This window comes from Anser anser (genome assembly GCF_964211835.1).
Source record: "Anser anser genome assembly, chromosome: 2".
NCBI lineage: Eukaryota > Metazoa > Chordata > Aves > Anseriformes > Anatidae > Anser > Anser anser.
In genome coordinates, this window is record NC_139721.1 from 107,913,366 (window position 1) to 107,927,745 (window position 14,380).

Genomic DNA, 14,380 nt, shown 5'->3' on the forward strand with positions numbered 1-14,380 from the left:
AAGAGAGCATTCTGCATGTCTGCTAACGATGACTCAGTTTTTGATACTCACCAAACTCATTGTGAGAGAGTTTTTTTCTCATTTTAATAGGAAAAATCTATTCCATAAAACTATGACCATGAATATTCAGATTATTTTTTCTTTTATTGGATGTTATATAAGCTGCCTGTAAGTTAATTTAAGTATTTACGTTAACATTAAGTATTTAATTAATATGAAGTTAATATTAAGTATTTAAGTTAATTTAAGTTTCAAATCATTAAATGGGACTTCCGGATGATGCAATATAAAGAAATCGTAAACACTGTTGTTTATTCCTGTAACGCAAATAAAATAATGGTCCAAATATCAACAGTTCCATAAACTTTTCAAATCAAAACTGTGAAACAGATGTAAGCTACAGGATGCACTGAATATCAGTAGTACCAACTTACATCCCTGCCTGAGTTAACTTTCAGTGTTCTTGCTGTACAGTTGTTGAATAGAGTATAATGTGGAAGCAGGCCTGCCATAAATTAAAATGACGTGGTAGACAGAGGTGGGGAGATCGGGATTTCTTCTGGAAACTTACTTTCTCTTAATTTGTATGGATTTTTGTTCTATTTAATTTTGTTAATAAATTGGGTGCGATGGGGTGAGAAAGTAGTATGTCTTGTATAAGAAAAATTAAAATTTGCAACTTTAGGAAGTGGAGGAACCAGTGCTACCGAACATACCCCTACCCATCAGTGCTGCATCGCTGCCTCAGTTCAATTCTAGTTTCGTTGGTAGTAGCGCTGTCTCAGCGTCACCGAGCGCTGTTTCAACAGCAGCAATGAGCACGGCAACTCCAGCAGCTGCGACGGGCATGGCAAATCCATCAGAGGTGGAGGGCATGACAGATCCATCAGAGGTGGAGGGCATGACAGATCCATCGGAGGTGGAGGACTTGACAGATCTATCAGAGGAGGAGGTGGAGGACATGATATATACAACGGCGACGTCGGGCATAACGTGTTCAACAGTGCCCTCAGGCTTGACATATCCAATAATGGCGGCGGGCATGCCATATCTGCTGATGACAAAGGACATATCAAGGTCAACAGCAGCAACGACAAGCGTGGCAAATTCAACGGAGGCGGCAGGCATGTCAGATGCAGCAGCGACGGCGGCGGGCAAGGTAAATCTTTATGCTATAAATAATGTTTACAATGAGTATACTGCTTTATTGCGAGTTGACTTTTTCTGTGGTGCTCATGAAACTAACAAATATTAGTTTCTACGCAGCTGAATGAATTGGGGTTGTATGCCAGTTTGGGGAAAAAGGCATAAATGTTTTGATTCTGCTTCTCTCAGTCTTAGAGCCTGCCAACTCCCATTTAACATGATTGTATAACTGCTTCAAATGCTGTGGAAGTCTGCGGGGGAAGGGGGGTGTGGACTTTATGCCACGTTATTTATAGTGGTTTTGGCAGGGGTAGAGTTAATTTTCTTCGTAGTAGATGATGCTAGATGATGCTGTGTTGCAGATTTGTGAGCAAAACAGTGTTGGTAAGGCACTGGTGTTTTAGCTGTTGCTGAGCAGTGCTTACACAGTGACAAGTCCTTTTCTGTTTCTCACGCTGCCCTGCCAGCGAGGAGGTCGGGGATGCACAAGAGGCTGGGAGGGCACTCAGCCAGGACAGCGGAGCCCAGAGGACCGAAGGGATATTCCACACCATTTAGCATCGTGCTCAGCAATAAATGCTGGGGGAAAGAAGGGGAAGGAGTGGGGAGTATGTACAGGGTTATGGCATTTGTCTTTCCAGGTAGCCATTACATGCGATGAGTCATTAATGCTACCTCAAATTTAACAACTTTACTTCTTTACTTCCAGTTCTTTTCCCTGTTCCATTTGGAGGGAGTGAGCGAGTGGCTGTGTGGTGCTTAGTTGCCTGCAATGGTTAAACCACAACTTTATTTAAGTTATTAAATTAGAGGTAACGTGGTCATATAAGCCTCACATAGGATGAGCCTAGGGTGCAATAATTGGCATATTATTGCAATAAAATAAACATTAATCTGTTCCAGAGTACTTGAAATATTTTTTGTACGGTTTGAAGTAGACAGCTGCTTTAACATGTTGAGGTGTTTGCTGAAGTTCTTGGAGTATCATTGGGCTGAGTTTGCCATTCTTCAGCTTCCTGGCTTGCTTTTCCGTGCATTTAGACCTAAGTGGCATCTCCAGCTTTTCCTCTCAGTTTCTGGAATTTGGTTTTGAAGATATTGTCCTATACCCACTTGGAAACTTCCCTGTGTTTTATTATTACTTTTATCTGCAAAATAACTCAAACATCAGGTTTTTCGACGTCACTGCGGGACTTCTGTTGGGTAGTGAATTCAGGTAGTTGTTGCTCTTAAATATAAACCTTTAATTCTTTTGAAAATACAGATACAACCAACAAGTACTGTTAGCAGTCCTGAGTTCGCGTTTTCATCTCCAGTTGTGAAATCTACTGAGGCAGAAGTGCTACCTACGTCTTCTGTAAGTAAAATAATAAAGGAGCTTGACTTTTTTTCTTAGGCATTTAGTAGGCTGTTGCAGAACACTAAAGCAGAATCTGCCTTGATGGAGAAAAGTATGTAGGCTTCTGGCTTATAATTTGTCATTCAGCATGCGTGCTACAAATGTGAAGAGCAGCTTTCAGATTTGGTTTTGTGTGTGCATTCGATTGAAGTTCCTGTGGCTTGAGAATCTGAAAAACCTCTCTTGTTCATAGCAGATTGGGTTTACATTTAGTGTTCCCGTTGTAAAATCGGCAGAACTTTCTGGACCCAGTGGTACTCCAGTGACGCCCTTTCTTACCCTAGGTAACTGAAACTTTAGCACTTCAGATCTGAAGTGCTGATTTTCCTTTTTTTCTTTATTAAATCTTCAATCTCTCCTGTCTGCGCATGCTAGCAATTCCAGGCAGTGTTGGACTTCTGCAGTATTTTTCCGGTGACAGATCTGCTTTTATATTTTTTTTTTGTTTTGTTGCTTTTTGTTTTGCTTGTAATCATAAAGCATTGCAAAGTAAGTAGAATTTGTGAAGATTCTTATGTGAGAAGCATGAAAGCTGGAAATTCTTGTTTCTAACAAGAGTATAATCTGCTCTAACTAGGTCACATTGTGAAAGCTGTTTTTGTTTTCTTTTGTTTCAAAAGACACCACCACCTCAACCAACATCAACACACAGAAAGAGGAGGTCAAAGATTTTGCTGGTGGTCCCTTCACCACTGCCCACGTATTAAAGGAAGGAAGCGTCTTAGACGTTCTAAAAAATCCTGGAGAGATAATGAACTCCTTTTAAAAAGATGCTGCAAAAAATACGCTAGCATTTTTTATTAAAAAAAAAACCAACACACGACTTATGGTTAATAGAGTATCTGCTATAAATATGAATGTAGGAGAGCATTACATTAAGCGCTGCGTTTGTTAGGGTGCATCTGCCCCCTTCTATTCTAAGTGGTGTTTGTTGCTGGAAGTAAAACTGCAAGATGAAAAGCAGATGGGTTGCATCTCCTTTACGTGTTAGGATGTAATTGTAAATGAGGTACTAAGAGAATTAGCCAGATAATCGGTGTTTCATTTTAAGTAAATACAATTTGTGGAATTGAAAAGGAAATGTTTGTAAAACTCAACACTCCTGTCCCACCTTCAGCCCAGGTGAAGAAAGAATAGGAAAGAGCTTCAGTTCCAAATACATGGCGAAAGCTGCGAATCTTTGGGCCTTAGCTTACAATGGCTCCTGTGGATTAAAATTTAAACTGCAAACAGAAGTGGAGTGTTTTACGTTAAAAACCCTTTTCTGAATTTTGTTTTTAAGCAATTGCAATTGTTTTCAACAGTTTCATAAAGTGTGTCTGTGGAAAAGATATCTTTTAAGAAAAAGGGCTTTATTGAATTTGATCTTTTCCCAAAAGTCTTCTTCTAACTTACATACTTGTGAAGAAGGCAGCACATTTCTCTACTGGAAAGAGCTAAGTGAGAGAAAATACATTGTGCATTTTGTTTAAGGGAAGACCTCTGAGTGAAGTGACATTCACTTTCTTTATCGGTTTAAAAGAAGCAGAATCTAAATCCACATTGTTCAAAGACTTCATTTTTGACTAAAAAAAACCCAACAAACAAACCACAAAACAACTATGTTCAAGGTAGATTTACAAGCAACTTGAGCTGCTGTTTAAGATGCATTTCCTTTAGTCTTTCTGTATTAGTAGCTTGTCTTTTCTGTTAAAATTGCCACCTTTTAAATAAGGAGTTGTCCTGTGTCCGATGCATTTTGAAAAAGATTATAGAAAATTAGACAGTTGTTCAATTGTCTTGAGTTTTTATTATTTAATTAATATTCAGCATCTGTGGGAAAATACCGTTTGGATTGCTGCTCCGAGTACAAACTTCTGTACAGTTACTGGAGTAGATTTGAGTCATCTGCTACGGAAGGAGGAGCTTTAGAAATTTGATTCGATTGGGCATCGCGTCTTAATCAAATTGTATTATTTCCATTCCACGTTGGACTGTCAGATTTCAGTCAGCTACTGTCTGTTTGTACTTGTATCGACCAGTGAAAATGTTGATTTAAAGCTTGCTTGGAAACAAAGAGTTAAATGAAGCTTTAACGAAATGTTCTGTTGTGACCCAGTGCAGCAGATGAAATTTCATCCGTTTAGATAAGATTTCTGGGGACTTCCTGTTGCGCTCGGTCTGAATGTCTAGTTGTAACCATTGGCACCTGAGTTGAAATTTTTGCCCTCTAGTAAAGTCACTTAGTTACATGTAGTGAGGTGCTGCGCTAACAGGAAGACTTTTTTTTCTTGCTTCCTAGACTTTGGATTGTTGAAAACACGCTCTTCTACGTCTGCACAACCTACAACAAGCACAGTGGTTTATACTAGGCCTGCAATAACAACTTTTTCTGCAGGTAAAGAGACTTCTAAACAAGCATCGTACTGGCAATCTGATACATGTGACCCTTTTCTGCAAAACAAAGACATAAAGGACAAATGTGTAACTTGTCAAGCTACTAAAGCGTCAACAGTTGAGAGTATGAAACAGACAGTAAGTTCAAGTCAATGCGACACCTCAAAGCCAGCAGCGCCCCCAGCAGGGATGCTGGGCTTTGGAGACAAATTCAAAACAGTACCTGGAACGTGGGATTGCGATACATGTCTTGTCCAAAACAAACCGGAAGCTACAAAATGTATAGCATGTGAGACACCAAAACCTGGAACGGGAGTAATGCCTGCTCTGACATGACCAGTGGTCACAGACAGCTCGGTGACAGTGACATCCTCCTCGAGCAGCACTGACACAACAGCCACTCTGGGCTTTGGAGACAAATTTAAGAAGGCGAAAGGCTCTTGGGACTGTGGAATATGCCTTGTACCAAATAAGACGGAAGATAACAAATGTGTAGCCTGTCAGTCTGAGAAACCAGGTATGGTCCTTTTTTTCCTGTTGTTTCCATCCTAGCCTCTGTGAATCTTGTACAGAATAAAAGTACGTTGCATATATGGAATATTTTAAGCAACACGATTCCCAGGTACGGTTGATGGGTTAGCGGCTGTCTGCAGGATTGGTTTACAGGCACTTCAGAGGTCTCAGCCCAGGTTCCAGCCTGTCGCATAAATTGAACTGATTGTGAAATGTATTAGTACGGAGCTGGATCAATGCAGATACCCCCGGCTTTGCAGCTGGTGAGGGAAGATGGCTGAAGTGGGTGACTTAATTTAAAAACAACATAGTGATTTTTCACTGGCGAAAATGAGAACTCCATAGAAAGAGTTAAAAATGACTGCGTTTTTCTCTTTCAAAAAATAAGTAAAAAAAATTACAGAATGTGTCCAAAATGCCTCTACTCACCGTTTGTATGTAATTGAGGGGAGATGTGAAGCCAGATTTCAAGACAGTGTAGTCTTAACTAGTCTTAAGCTAAAGCAGAGAGATGCCTATGAAGGTCAGTGGTAGGCTTCAAGAAAGCGAGTGACCCGCTGGGTAACTTCTTCAGGGCAGTACTGGGTTGTTTCCCATTGTGTGTGACCGTAATTGATTTTGAGCGTGGTTGTATTGTTTTTAAAATACGATTCTAATTCTAACTTTGACTCTAAATGTCATTTAACATGCCATTACATCGAAAAACACCTGTGCAAATATATCGTGGAAGAAACAAATTAAGATGGACTAGACCGGGCTTTTGTAATCATCCTGTGCGGTAAGACTGAAATTTCATGAGGTAAGATAATGGATTTCAGACAGAGTTGATTGTCTTGGACTTCCAACCTCTGAGCGGTCAGTCGGCATCTTTGTCTGAGGCTCTTGCCATTGCAAGGAGGAATTTTGGAAATGAGGGATTTACTGTGACCATGGTGCAGTGAATTGCACGGTTACGTTGCACTTGTCAAGAGGAAGAGCGATGCAAGTAATACTAGGATAAAAGTTTTCTGCGTGTGCTGTGGAAGGGAAGACCCATTCTTGTCTTTCCGGTTTTGAATTAGAAGCGTTATCTTCTGCTTCTCTCTTAAAAGGCACCTTTTTTTTAAAAGGCACCTGTCAGGCCTCTTTATGGAGGTTACACTGTCGTCAACAGCAGCAGAAGCTTGTGTGCTGAACAGAGTTGTGTGTTGTTTGGAAGCTTTGAGTTCCACTCTGGTTTTTTTGTTTGTTTGTTTGTTTCTTTGTGGGTTTTTGGTGGCTTTTATTTTTTTCAGGGGCGGGGGGGGGAGTTGCGGAGTAGTTTTGAACATTTCTGTGGGATTTGACAAATCAAATTTAAAAGTTAATGCTCATTTTATAGTTCATGTTCAAACAGGATGGTTAACTGTCTTGTTTGTCTCACAGAGGGTCCAACACCTGTGACCAGTAGCAGTGCATCTGCATTTTCTGCTCCTTCTGGAGAATTTCTGGATTTAGACAAACTCAAGAAGCCTGAAGGAAGCTGGGATTGGGAGACCTGCTTGGTTCAAAACAAAGCAGAGGCCACGAAGTGTGTAGCCTGTGAAAGTGCAAAGCCAAGCACCAAAGCAGAGCTCAAAGGTAATACTTAATGATTAAAACGAGGATGCATATTCTGTGATTTATTTTTTGGTTTGCTCTGATTTTTTTTATTTTCTTACCTGTTAAGCACAATTATTTTTTCCTTTGAGGTGTGGCAAAATTATTCGTTTTTCCTGTAGGAATATTGCCTAGATAACATCTGTTTCCACACTTTTCCCCAAGAATAAGTTTATCCTTTTTAGAGAAAAGCTTTCATTAATGACGTGCTTGTTCTTTACATGCCCTACACTTTGTTCATTTGGAGTTCAGACTAAAAACATCAAAGAAGTTCGTATACTTTTTAAAGCCAGGTGGTGGGCAGAAAACACAATTGTGAAAAGTTTTATGTAGAGAGGAAGCATGGGGTTTTCTTGTTTGTTTTACTGTTTGGTGGGTTGTTTTTTAGACAGTTTTGACTGGAAAGATCAGGACTAGAATGTAGTTCAAACCTTCACGTACTGCAGATACACCGTGGGTTACGGACTTGACATTCACTTATTTCTGCAGGTTTTGGTACTGCGACTGCGTCCACAAAATGCTGCCTTGCCATCATTTACATTCGGTGTTCACTCAGAGTGTTCAGGTGCAGAGTCTGCAGCTGCCTCACAGTTTATTTTGGGAAGGACAGAAGAGAAGCAGTACTTGCAAACCAGTACTTCAGGTAAACAGTGTATCTTTTGTCTTCACTTGTGCGCTTATGTCCATCAAGTAAGACCTCTGAAACCATAGTAGAAAAAATCTGCGGGATTTGATATGTTCATGTACTAGAGCTTTAGAAAAAGTTTAATTCCTATATGCAGCATGTCTTCTGTCCTGGTTATTGATACGTACGCAATTAGTAGCAATCCCTTTTTTGATCTCAACACTAGGTTTAGACAAAAAATTGCGACACCTTAAGGAACCTGTCCTGCATCTCATACAAGCACAGAAGTTGTAGTGTCTCAATGCTAGCAGTACAGTTGGTGGTAAAATCTTTAGTAGGGTGAAATAGAGGCCTCACACTTTTCAGAGAAAAAAAGAGATGAGAGAGAGTATCTTATTCCCACGTACTTGCAACTATGCTGCAGAGTGTACTGCTGTTACTCTAGTGCTACAAAGGTCCAAAAATCACTGAACAGTTATTAGCCAGTTTTGTATTCCTTTAATTTGTTGAAAGACTGCAGTAGAGGATTGAAGTTTTTATTGAGGATCACTGTGTGGAAAAATTCTGATTGTTAAATGTCATTTGTATGACTTAAGAACCACGTTTTAGAGTACAGAATTCAGTATTAATTCCAGAAGGGGTAAGGGGAAGGACATTAGCTAGTAATCCCGAACAAAAGCAGTGTATAGAGCTATACTGATTTTAATCGCAGTATTCTTACAGTTGGTCTGTTACTGAACAGATATGTTTTGGGGAGATATGGTGGCCAGGGAGGCGTGTGTGTTTGTGTGCTTCCTCTTCTAGTTAAGGTTCTGGGGTTTGGTTTAGTCAGGAAAATTCGATGAGGCACCTTGTTTAAAAGGAAATGTTAACCAGCATTTTTCAACACGGTGTAGTCCCTTAAAAGTGTCATAGATGAAAAGAGGCCATAAACGCTGGGGGAAAAAGTTAGTGGGAAACTGAGAGCAGGATCACATTCAGTAGTGAGAGAGCAGCAGCCTAGGGAAAGCTGATGAATGACTGTAACAGATAGTTCTATTTTAAGTGTAAAACAACACTCAGTACTTTATAATGGTGGTCTTACCAGAGGGTTCTTCTCCATGGCTCCTAAAAGCACGTCTTGAAGGCATTCGAGTGCAGTGAACTTAAGCTGTAAGAGTTGGGCTGGTAAGCTTGGCCTGATTTGAAGCTGTAGGCACGGGGCTATAATTTCTGAACAGGCTACAAAAGAAACTGTACCACTGTGCTTTTCAGTGCTCCGTTTAGCAAAGCCATCAAATTGTTGCAGGCAATTGATGTTGTTCTTCTAAGAGCACCTGAAAGATATTTTTGTTTGAAGAGTTCAGAGGTACCGGTTAATACTGGTTCAGATAATTACAGCCAGCTCTTGGTGTTTGTGACCAATAAAGTTTGTGGCTCCAAAAGGAGTGGGTTAGTGCTAACTGATTAACTGCTGTATATGCAGAAATATGGAATCTGATTACTTACGCAGAGAGCACTTAAAATGTATTGTTTTGCTGGCTCTCAGTGAGTTGCATCTTAATGCTACCAAGGAATAAGCTTTTTGCTTCTGGCCCAAGTGTTTTAATTTGGTGAAAGCCTTTTCTGTGCACGTGCACATGCCAGAGAGGTTGCTTAAGTAATAGAAGCTATAGTAGCTGCTATCTTCTGTTTTTTGTAGAAGACAGAAACTGAATTCGTTAGCTTTGTAACTGTTATGCATACTAGAATTGGTTTTCTCCCTTTTGAAAATAGTAGAGGGTATGCCTATGTCAGATTTGGTGAGCAAGGTGATCAGATGAGGGCACTGCAAGACTGCCAGAACGCACCACGTCTGGGGGGAAAAGGAATCCGGCTGAGCATAGGAATTTCTAAAAGGTAACCAAGGAGTTGTGCATTGATACAGTTATTCTAAATAATCAGATTCTTGTAGCTCTGCCTTTGGAAAGTCTGTGGCCCTTGCTGTAGTGGCTGTACACAGGATGCAGTCTACAAAACCAGAAATGCAGAAGTCCTATGTTTTGACTCCCTGGATTCATCAACCTGCTTCAGGATGGCTGGGGGAATCCAACTGTTAAGTCTAGCCAGACAGCGCAACTTGGGCTTAGCTGCCATTGTAACCAGCCTTGTTTCTCAACAGTAGCAAAGCTGAATGCATTGGTAAATATTTTCAGGTTTGGGCCTGCATAAGGTAGAAGGGACAACAAGTGGTTTTATATGCTAGGGAGTTCTTGTTCTTAGAGCTTTCCCTCTAGTTTGAGAGAAGCACATAACTAGTTTTACAGTGGGTTGACAGGAAAGAAGTGGGGGCGAAAAATGGGAACGCAGGGAGAAAGCCAAAGGCGTTATTACTAGAACAGGTTTAGAATGCTATTCTTTGCTTTTCATGAGCTTAGGGCAATGGGGAGTTTAAAGCTTAGCACTTCCTGAGAGGGTTTCTTACTCTACCGGCTCAGTTCTATCACTTATTTAAGGCAATTCAGGTCTCTGAACGGTTAAAGAATTGATACCAAATTTGATGAACTTTGATCCAGGATACTGACAAAACAGGACTTCATATAAACAATTTCAGTATGTTCATGAGGTTAGCTTGTGTGTTCTGTTAAATAGTAAAAAATGACACTTCTGTTTCTGTTTACCTAGCATAATTCTGCAAATGTTGCCTCCTTCTGCTTTAGAATGGAAATGCTCTTCTCCAAGAGAGCACTGTCCAAACTTCTTTGCCAAAATTTTTTGATTAAATTAATATCGTTTTATTTTGAAAACAAGAATAAGCCACAAACATGTTTTCTTGCTTCGGCTATCCAGAAGAACGTCAACAGTATTTTCAGATTTTCCTTCCCTACACAACTGTATGTAGGAAGAGTGCAGTTGGAAGCAGAAGACCTAAGATGATGTATCTTCTGTTTGTTTACTACAGTAACAAGACAATGGATTACCTCTTTATTAGAACTTGTGTAGCTTTGCAGTATTGAAACAAATGTAGGTATTAAAATACACATCAGTAATACGTTTCTGAATGGCTGAGTACCGTGCTCTCTTAGCATTGAAATACCCAGCCATTGGATTAGTTTGTCCCTCATGTTTGCTTAGTTTGGAAGCTATTTCAGAATGCCTTCAGCTTGTATTCTTCCCCAAAAGCATAGAACTCACTTCTCTGCATCCCCAATTCAAGTCAGAGAAACTGGGCACTGCAAACACAGGAGGTCTGCCTGTACAGAATCAGTGAAGACAAGTCTAAACAGCGGATTTTTTTGAATATGCAGCTGGGTTATCTGAATGTTCTTTATGCAGTGTACCTCAGTTTTAGTACAGATAGCACTTGTCTTGGTTCTTGTCATTAGTCTGAAGCTGCCCCTGAGAAAATCTTGAAAGGGAAAGTAGTGAAAGCTAATCAGCTGGCCCTTTCTTCTTAAGAACCAGTGTATTTTGTAATTCTCCCACTAATAATAAGGCGTCACGCTGGAGAATCGCGATTGTGTTGTTAAGCAAGACTGACTTCACCTGAGCGGTATAGTTGGCAGCTGTTGAATGTTTAATGGACTTTAAACAAACAAAAAAACTGAGCAGGTGGAGGTAGACATGGCAAACTGACAGGCAGCGTCAGATGCTTCTTTGAAATGGATAATCTGACTCCATTCCCTTCTTTCTGGAAATAAGATCTAGTAATTAACCAAACAAAAGATAGAAGGGTTAAGACTGCATCTTTAAAGCAGCTGTGCTTGATAAATGTCTCTGGTCTTAAATCAATCTTTAGCAAAGCACAGAGACTTAGCAGCAGCTTGCTTATGCCAACGCTAAAAATACTTGATGTGTACAGGTAACCATGTCAAGGCTCTGGAGTTAATCCATGAGAACAATTCCTTCTGGTATTGGCAAAGGTGAGGATGCTTGCTTCTATAGAAATGAGGTTTTGAGCTGTGACTTAAGCTGTCACTTAGGTGACTGTTTAGGAAAGCTTCCTTTTAAGTTTTGAAGTATGTAAGCTGACAAATTGTTTAAGTTCAGAACTGGGTTTACAGTCTCTTGTTCTCTGACTGTATGCAACTTCTCATGTTTCAGACTGAAAGCAGAATTGCAGCAGTACCAGTCATACAACTATAATGATTATTGCCAAGATTACCAGAACTACCACTCGCAGAGGAGTTACGATGCTTACGCTGACTACAACTACAGCTCCTATGCTCCCTGTGACAGCATGCAAGCTGTTGGAGACTGCTCTTTAGGAGATTCTTTAATGGCTCCAGCTGTTTTTGAGGTAAAGATACTGCACGCTTGCTGTAAAGAAAATATTTCACAGATAATACGTTGTACAGATTTGTGTGAATCAGCAAAAAGAATCCGAAGTTGAAAACATGCTTTCTGCTTAGTGTGAAGTTAAAAGAGCAGATTCCATTCAGAGGTGTTTGTATTTAAGTGCTTAAATAGTAAATCCATAGAATTAGTGATTTATACACCATTATTTGTTCACGCATACCAAAGAATGGTTTTGACAGCATAATTGCGTACGCTTCTTCTGTTCCTGTTCTTCTGATTTGCTTTGCTTAAAGCAAATTAAACAGTTGTTTTAAGTGGTCTTATCGTGGTCAATTTATTAGTTGTGACCTCCGGAGGTCCCTTCCAACCTGTACTGTAATATTGGCTTTCTTCTAAAAATAAATAGATAAAATGCCATCTATCCTTGTAGTTGTAGGAAGAAGGAATGGATTGAGACTGCAGCACTTTGAATCTGTGATGCTTTCTGAAATGAGTTATGATTAAACTTAGCCTTTTCTGTCTTTCAGGAATCTTCAGTTATGACTGCAATCGGTGATGACCTAATTACTGACGGTAATAAGGGTTCTATCATTGTCACTTGAGTTTAGCCATCCTTGTGCCTTTTAACAATACAAGCCAACCTCTACTGGATGAAGAACATCTTGAAAATTCAGCTGAGGTCAAACCTCTGTGGGGTTGATCTGCAATCAGCTGGGGTTTTAAAGCTGATACAGCATACACTGACCGCATCAAGTAAAACGGGACACTGTCAATGCTTCGCAGCAGGTTTCTTGTACCTGTGCCTTCATTCCCATTTGAAAATGGTCTAAGACAGAATTTTGTTCTTTGTATTGGTTCCGCTAAACAGATTTTATATTAGAAACTCAGTAATATGCAAAAGCTTTGTTCTCCACCCTGAGGTAAAAGCTTATGTTGCAGATTCCAAAAGGAGGATTCAGCTTGCACTTACAAATACGGTACAAAACATATTTGTGTCCTGGAAGGTTTGCAAAGTTCCTCACGTGGAGGCATTTTGTGTTAGTGTTTAGAAACTATCCTATGTAACGTGTATTGCCGTAGAAGTGAATTAAATGACTCTTGGGAGGGTTTCATGGCTGATTATCCTTAAACGTTATCTTTACTATCTTAAACATTGTCTTTGTCTTTATCTTGAAAGACAATTCTAGTCCCAGCCTTCTAATATACAAATTCCCAAAAGTTGGAGCTGTGAGGCTCAAAATTTTAGAGGACTAAATACCTCACTAAAATTAGTAGATCTAATAGCTTATTACACTTAGCTTAAAATACATTTTATTAGCCATTTCACGTGAAGTTTTTTTGTGCGCATGCCTCAGATTTGATACTTGGACTTACCAGGCTTTTATTTTCAGATCCACAGCTCTACTTGGATGTTGATGAAATGAACAGACAATTCACGGAGACAAGCGAAGAACTCTACGATTCACTCATGAATTGTCACTGGCAACCTCTGGATACGGTCACTTCTGAAATCCCCTCTGCTATTTAAGGGTCTTCTAGAGCATGACCGTTAGGACCAAAGTGCTAAAACTACATTTCTTCTACATTATTCTAGCTCATAAGTTTTAAAGCACAATGATAGGTTGGGGGTTTTTTGCTATGCTTTTGACAGTTTCTGTAATCTTTTTGTTCATCACTCTCTTCTTGGAGCATCATGAAGTCATGTAAATATTCGAGAAATGTAAAGAGGTAAATGGGGTCTAAAGATAGACTTGCCTGTGTAAATAAAAAATTTGTTTCTGCAAACCTGCCAGCAAGGGATTTTACTTGTACCTGTGTGCAGCACGTTCTCTTCCGGCTTATGGAATTTAACAAGGTAGTAAGGGTATTTCATCTGTCTTTATTTTTATATGGGCATTAGGACACAAGCAAAATCTAGCTTTCCCTTTTTTCCTGGTTCCTTAGGTAAGCGACAAGCCAAGCCTTTCATGTGCTTGCTTAGACTGGAAGTATGTATGGGAGACACTCACAGGCCTTGCTATGGAAACACCTGTGCCCACTTTTTCCTGCAGGCTGCTGGCTCTAACTGTACTACTGATACATGCTAGGTCAGCTAAAATCGGCTTATAAATAGGGTATGTTAAGCATACGGAAGTGTAGACTTCAACTGCCATAGCTACAAACATCCCGTGGAATGAGGATGGTGTCTGCTGGCACTCTCTGCATCAGCATTCAGTTTTCCCTTGCCCTTCTTACTGTTAGACTTCTCAGCTGACGCTTTACAGCGAAGAAATTGCTACAACATAATCCGTGTTCTTAAACCTAAAAAAAAAAAATCTTGGAGAAAACAACTTGCTGGTTTTCCCTCCTTGCTGGCAAGGAGAAAAATAGTCCACCAGGAACAACAAAAAAATCCTAGTAACAGCTCCTTAAGTTATACCCTCTGCTACCCTCTCTGATTGCTCTGG

The 14,380-nt window shown here is 40.0% G+C and overlaps 1 protein-coding gene across 4 annotated transcripts; it reads left to right on the forward strand.

Annotated features, from left to right (window-relative positions):
* Nucleotides 1–1,058: 1,058 nt before the first annotated feature.
* LOC310894393 (tRNA selenocysteine 1-associated protein 1-like) lies at nt 1,059–14,380 on the forward strand. 4 transcript variants are annotated; one of them, XM_083824434.1, is made up of 9 exons: nt 1,059–1,159; nt 2,411–2,503; nt 4,827–5,438; nt 6,165–7,033; nt 7,541–7,694; nt 9,432–9,554; nt 11,739–11,934; nt 12,461–12,506; nt 13,325–14,380. In XM_083824434.1, the coding sequence occupies exons 4-9, from the start codon at nt 6,811–6,813 to the stop codon at nt 13,459–13,461; spliced, it is 879 nt and encodes a 292-aa protein (XP_083680560.1). In that variant the 5' UTR covers nt 1,059–1,159; nt 2,411–2,503; nt 4,827–5,438; nt 6,165–6,810; the 3' UTR covers nt 13,462–14,380. The 4 variants fall into 4 exon arrangements, 3 of the variants coding, with proteins under 3 accessions (XP_083680560.1, XP_083680561.1, XP_083680559.1); XM_083824435.1 differs by lacking the exon at nt 9,432–9,554 and having other exon boundaries at nt 4,827–7,033; XM_083824433.1 differs by lacking the exons at nt 1,059–1,159; nt 2,411–2,503 and adding an exon at nt 2,517–2,829 and having other exon boundaries at nt 4,827–7,033.

Bases quoted from the DNA above. Each gene is read 5' to 3' on its own strand.
- LOC310894393 (XM_083824434.1), top strand. From the start codon at position 6,811: ATGGTTAACTGTCTTGTTTGTCTCACAGAGGGTCCAACACCTGTGACC. The intron at 9,555-11,738 runs GTAACCAAGGAG...CTCATGTTTCAG, and splicing joins AGCATAGGAATTTCTAAAAG to ACTGAAAGCAGAATTGCAGC. The intron at 11,935-12,460 runs GTAAAGATACTG...TCTGTCTTTCAG, and splicing joins TGGCTCCAGCTGTTTTTGAG to GAATCTTCAGTTATGACTGC.